The following is a 6,000-nucleotide window of genomic DNA, read 5'->3' on the forward strand; positions in this document are numbered from 1 at the left end:
AACAAGTGACCTCGCCTTGCTTCCGCATCGTGGTCGTGTGCTTCCCGGAGCTTTCCCGCCACCCCTGTGGTCCTTTTGCTCTCACTTAACACATTAAGCCAGTTCTGGCCCAAAGGTCAGGCACTGACCTTGGAGTCAAGAGTTTGAGGGTTGAGTCTTGGTCAACACTTAGCATCTGGGGGTGACTGGGCACCCTTCTACATCAGTAAAATGGGCGAGGGGTTCCGCCTTACAGGATGATGAGCACAGGACAAAGGAGTTGCTATGGAGGTGCTTTGAACACCACACATTTGAGTTCAAACATAAGAAACCACATGTCATATCTCTAGGTACTGCAGGGTTCCGTAGCACGAGCCTTATCTGGGTTCCCCTTTAAGGGTGAAAAAGAGACCTGTGAGGAGACAATAATAACATATCAATATATTCAGTCATATGAAGGAAAGGTCCCTGCGTGTAGGTGTGTTGAAGGGCTGGAAGCCGTTGATAGCATGAGTTATTTCGTGAAGAGGCAACCCCAGCAAAGTGAATTCCCATTGATTTCTTTTTTACCCACCTCCCTTTCTAAAGTGGCTCTAATACTTCCATCTGCCTCACTGTACCTACCGAATGCTCTGTCCCTTTGTCTGTGCCTCACCAGCTTGCTCCGCCCAGGTGTGTTTGTTAGGTTGTCAGGCACTACAGAGTAGGCTCTGACTCACAACCACACAGTCGAAACAGAGTGCCCTGGGCCTGCTTTTGGACCACATCACAGATCATTGCTCTGCGTGAGCCCACGGTGTCAGTCAGTCTCATGGTGAGGCTTGTTTTACTGACCGTTCAGGTGTACTGGTCTCCAGAGGTCTGTCCCTCCCGACAACATACTCAGAGTAAGCCGTCCCCCTCCTTTCTAAGGAGCATACTGGCTGTACTGTTTGTAACACAGCCCTGCGTGCTCTTCTGGTATAGCCACCGTTCCTTACTGAGGCCATCACTCACAGGCCTTAATTCCTCTTCACTCCTTTATTCATTGTCCAGCTTTTGTCGTCAAATTAGGCAATTGAAAATAGCATGGCAGGGGTCAGGTGAACCTTAGTCATCAAAGAGACATCTTTGCTTTTTAAGACTTTAGAGATCCTTTGCAGCAGATTTATCTGTTACATGCTTGAGGTGGCTTTTAACCATCCCAGGTTTGAGCTTGTTTGGAGGGAGTGTGGGCCAGAAGTTAGATTAGAGGCGTCTAGTAATGCTTCAGATCAAATTTGTATTGAGTAATTTATTGTTTTGAGCAACGGGATGTTTTTTTTAAATAAAATTAAGCTCTATGTAGAGGCTAAAGACACAAATAATAAACTATTAAGCTAGTAATAATTAGCTTCTCTAGTTGAAATTTGCTTTACTGCTCAGGATATAGGCGAGTCCTGAATCTCAAATTTTTTTTTCCCCATGGTGCTTTATGTATTAGCTCAGGATTCCTAGAATGGGATGGACACACACAGACACACAGACATATATGTATCTGAACTTGGGGAGAGTGGGTGCTAGAAGGAGCAGAAGCTGAGAGTGCAGTAGGTAAAGTGCTGGGATGCTGACCACAGGTTTGGCAGTTCAAACCTGCCCAGCTCTGAGGGAGAAAGATGGCACGGTAAGTTTCTGGAAAGACCTGCAATCTTAGAAACCAGCAGGAGCCACTCTGCTCTGTCCTATAGGCTCCAGCTGAGTTGGGACCAAGTCCTTGGCAGTGGAGAGAATTAGAGGGATGAACCGAGCCTGACTTGGGAGATGAGAGCCTTAGCTTGGCTTCCACACATCGTCTCTCTGCTCCCATCTCAGTGTGTGGTAAGCCCGAAGCTGAGGTAGCTGGGGCACACACAGCTGGGTAGAGGCCAGAGGGCCTTCAAACCACAGGTAACCTTTGCTGAACTCTTGTTTGAATTTACACTCTCTCTCCCCAAACAAAACGGCGGTGCTCAGAGCATCTGCGAGGAGCAGAAATGGCCTGTGTCATGAGCCGAGAGAGCACGGGGTCTAACAAGCCCAGCAGAGCGGAGCACAGCCTTCGTCCTAGTGCCGAGATGGGGCGTTGGGATCATCTGCTAATAGAATCAGTAATCATGCAGAGGCCATAACTCTAATTACAATTATCCTGTAAAGTAGGTTATGTCAGCTCTAGTCCTCATTGCATCATGGGCGAGGGAGTGAACGATCACTGCTCACGTGTGTCCACTCTATTGGGCACATGTCAATTACCATGTGTCAGGTGAATCAGATCAGCCCTTTACCCAGTGTGGACTCATTCCGCATTTGACCCTGAAAATCTTTTTATGTTAAAGGAAATTCAGGTTTGGTAACCTGACAGATTCTTTTTGAAATCCTCCCTCCTTCAAACCTAACCCAACCCAACCCAACCCAACTCAACCCAACCCATTGCCATTGAATTGATTGTGGTTGGGCCCAGACAATGCACATTCTTCTGATGGGATGGAAAAAACCCTTTCTCCAATGGTTGGCACCCGTGAACTTGTCTTTGGAGGGAAATGTGCATCTATGCAAGAAAAACCTCCAGGGAGCCCCAATATCAAGGGAAGGGGGTGTGGCCCACTGCCTCTGGGGTGCTTCCCCCTCCTGGTGATCACATTGTGAATGGGTCTCTTGGTTACACAGCTCATGACGGGGACGAGGCACCTTCTGATACCCCTGCCCGCTCCTGCCCGGGGCACTGCGGTTGCAGGGCGACAGGGGGACGGTGGGTGGGAGGGGTGCCACCTGGGGGGCCTTGTGGCTCACCAGCATGTGCTGTGCTTTCCGCTGCAGGCCGAGTCCAGATGCTGCCCCAGGCCGTGTGCCTCCTGCACGCGCTGCTGGCGAACGGCCACACGGTGTACGTGCACTGCAATGCGGGCGTGGGCAGGTCCTCCGCAGCCGTCTGCGGCTGGCTGCACTACGTGCAGGGCTGGAGCCTCAGGAAGGTGCAGTATTTCCTCACGTCCAAAAGGCCCGCCGTGTACATCGACGAAGACGCGCTGGCCCAGGCGAAAGAAGACTTTGTTCACAAGTTCGGCCAGGTCCGTTGTTCCTTCAGCAGCGTCTAGTCGACCAATCAGCCGTCCCGGCCTCCCCGCTTCCTCCCATCCCGAGGTGAAGTGGAAAAGAGGACCGGGAAAGAAGCAAATATTCGGTCCGAACCCGTGAACTGTGGTGGGGTTTCTCCCCCAGCCCACCCCGTGTAGTCTGGGCAGGCATTGCGCTGTGGCGGGCTGCGCCGCTGAAATAAGTCACCCAGGTAGCTGTGACTGGCATGGGAGAACAAGCCAGAAGCAGTTAGGCTATGCGGCGCCCCAGCCTCCCAGGAAAGGTAGACAGGCAGTTCCAGCAAACTTGAGCTTGCCAGATGCTGCATGTGTCTGGTGATAAATTCAGTGCTACACTTTCGTGTTGCCTTGTAACTGTTTGGGGTACAGAAGAAAAATAAACCAATGAGCCAGTTAGATAGAGCTCATCCCTGCTTCACAGCTGAACCCACTGAAACTATGTGAGAGCTGGCCACTTGTGGAGGGACTAAGGGACAAAAGAAGAGCTTGCTAGACTTGGCATCCTGCTTCGACTCTCCCCAGGCATCCCCTTCCCATGAGATGAGCAAAGAGGAGCTGTTATCACCCTCTGCCTCTTTCTTGTTTTAATACAGTTGAAGCTCAGAGGACACAGAGAGCTTGCTCGGGGTCTCCTGGCTAGTGAGGGGTCATGCTGGGGTTTCTAACCCTTCTTGATTCGACTCTTAGCTCAATACTCTTGTCACCACAGCTTGTTGCTTTGCCGGCAAAGGGCAGTGAATTCAGTTTCTCTCTTTGAGACAAAGATCTATATCTGCAGCCGTTTCTACGATGAGAAATGGATCCGGAGCCTGATCAGCTGCCCAGGAATTTAGGAAAGTAGTTGTGTCCTGTATAGCTGATTGAAAAGGCAGGGCAGCTGTGTTAGTCTGGGCAGACTAGAGAATCAAATTCATAGATACTCACATGTGTATAAGAAAGAGCTTTAAATAAAGAGTAATTATACATTAAGAAAAATCCCAGTCAGGTCCGGATCAAGTCCATAAGTCTGATATTAGCCCATATGTCTGATATCAAATCTATAAAATCCTCTTCAGACTCATGAAACACATGCAATGGCACCGAATACAGGAAGGTCACAGGGCAGTGGGTGGAAAGTCCTGTGGATCCAGTGGTGTTGTAAGCATCTCAGTGCTGGCAGGAGTCTCCAAGTGGCACGTCAAGCTCAGGGCACTAACATAGCTCCCAGTATCTTGTCAGCTGCTATGTCTCCCAGGGAGTGAGCATTTGTCCCACCTCCAGCGAGCTATTTATCTCCTTTGAGCCTCCAAATGAGGTCATCAAGCTGCAACCTGATTGAGCGCTAGACTCCACCCCTTCACTCTTAAAGTCTCAAATTGACAACAGAGTACGTAATTACTACAGGGACCTCAGAAGGCCAAGGAGGCTTGAGCTATATGGAGCTCACCATATTACCAACAGAATCCATTGAGTAAAAATCCACAGATAATGGATGCCCAGCTTAGAAGTGATGTTGGTTAAGCTTCCGGTTCAATCCAATATGCAGTTCCTGTGCCCTGGAATAGGAATCTGCACTTCACGGCATAAGGCTCTTCAGGGACATAAAGGTGAGCAAGACTGTGCCTGGAAGGCCTTTACAGCCACCGGTCAGACTCACAGCTCTACTGCAGGACCGACTGGGGGCGGGGGAAGACGGAGGAACTTTTCGTCAGGGCGTCTCCTAGGCTGGGCGGTGGACGATCTTACCCGGTTTTATTTCCCTGGACTCTATGAGGGAGATTTCACTCTCTCCACTCAACCAACGGGGAAAATGAAGGCTCAGAGAGATGAGCTGCCCATTTCACCTGGGGAGTCAATAAAACGATGGCGTTACGACGCCAGATGTCAGATTCAGTCGTCGTCTTCCCTGTCCTGTGGCAATGCTCGTTTGCACTCTGCCCCTTCCCTTTCACAGTAGGCAGCGGCGCGTCGGAGAGACTGAGTCAGTTGTTTCAGGGACGCTCACAGGGGGGAGGATGGCTTAGAACCGCGGGCTCCGGGAGATGGTATTTGATTTGGGCAAAGAAAGATAGACGGGGCACTCCTAATGCCGTTTTGCGGAGTTAAATTTATAAGGCAGAATTGAATGTGAAGTATAGCTCCCTTGCTAAAAATAACTGAAGATAACTAAGGTACGAAAATAACCCAGTCACAGTCATAATGTGTTGTATAAATTTAATCTTCAATGCTGAGTATTTCTAAACTATGTGCATGGTTTTGTGTGTGTGTGTCTGTTTCACTAATGGCTGAGATATTCACTTGCATACTTTGCACTAAAGACAGATCAACTTGGGTGGATCCACTCCCCCGCCCGCCACCCCCACCCCCCACCCCCAACCGAATGTACTGCTGGACCGGGTAAGGTCAGTTGAGAGTGTTAAAGGATATTGGGAATAGCCATTCTGGTCCTTAATGAGTGGGATGTCAAATGTATTTTGAAAACACTTGCAAATTTTGCTAAGTAAAAACATTTAAAAACGAACTTTGTGTACAGTTTTTTTCTTTTTCCTTATTAAGTGCTATCAAGTAAGCCTGGAATCCCAAAGAACAAACTGCGCTCCCTTATTTGTAAAGGAAGCAGTCAACTGAGCTAAACGGTTTTTCCCTTGTCACCCTTACTCTCTCCTTAGCTGATCAAAATTGGCGGCAACATGACAAAGGGAAGTCAAATGTGAGGGCACCGCGAGGAAGGGAGGGTGGAAATTCAAGCACGCGTCGGAGCAAATCAAAGCAGAGAGGGTTCGATTAGCTGCTTGTCACGACGAGGGTTAGCCAAAGTTTTCAGTCACAGCTTTCTCCAAGAGCATCCTAAGAAGATCTCGTTCACATTCCGGAAACAAGTTCAAATAGCACAGCTTTCTTTTGGGTTTAGATGATTGTCCCTCAATTACTTGTGAGCCAACAATAAAAGTCC

The 6,000-nt window shown here is 49.1% G+C and overlaps 1 protein-coding gene across 2 annotated transcripts in view; it reads left to right on the plus strand.

Moving 5' to 3' along the window:
- EPM2A (EPM2A glucan phosphatase, laforin) overlaps positions 1-5,559 on the plus strand; it is a 123,951-nt gene extending 118,392 nt beyond the window's left edge. For both annotated transcript variants that reach the window (XM_075554426.1, XM_075554427.1), the window contains one exon: positions 2,791-5,559. In XM_075554426.1, coding sequence (XP_075410541.1) covers positions 2,791-3,068 — 278 coding nt within the window. In that variant the 3' untranslated portion in view covers positions 3,069-5,559. The remainder of the gene's footprint in view (positions 1-2,790) is intronic.
- The last annotated feature ends 441 nt before the right edge of the window (positions 5,560-6,000 follow it).

Source organism: Tenrec ecaudatus, chromosome 7 (genome assembly GCF_050624435.1).
Source record: "Tenrec ecaudatus isolate mTenEca1 chromosome 7, mTenEca1.hap1, whole genome shotgun sequence".
Lineage (NCBI taxonomy): Eukaryota > Metazoa > Chordata > Mammalia > Afrosoricida > Tenrecidae > Tenrec > Tenrec ecaudatus.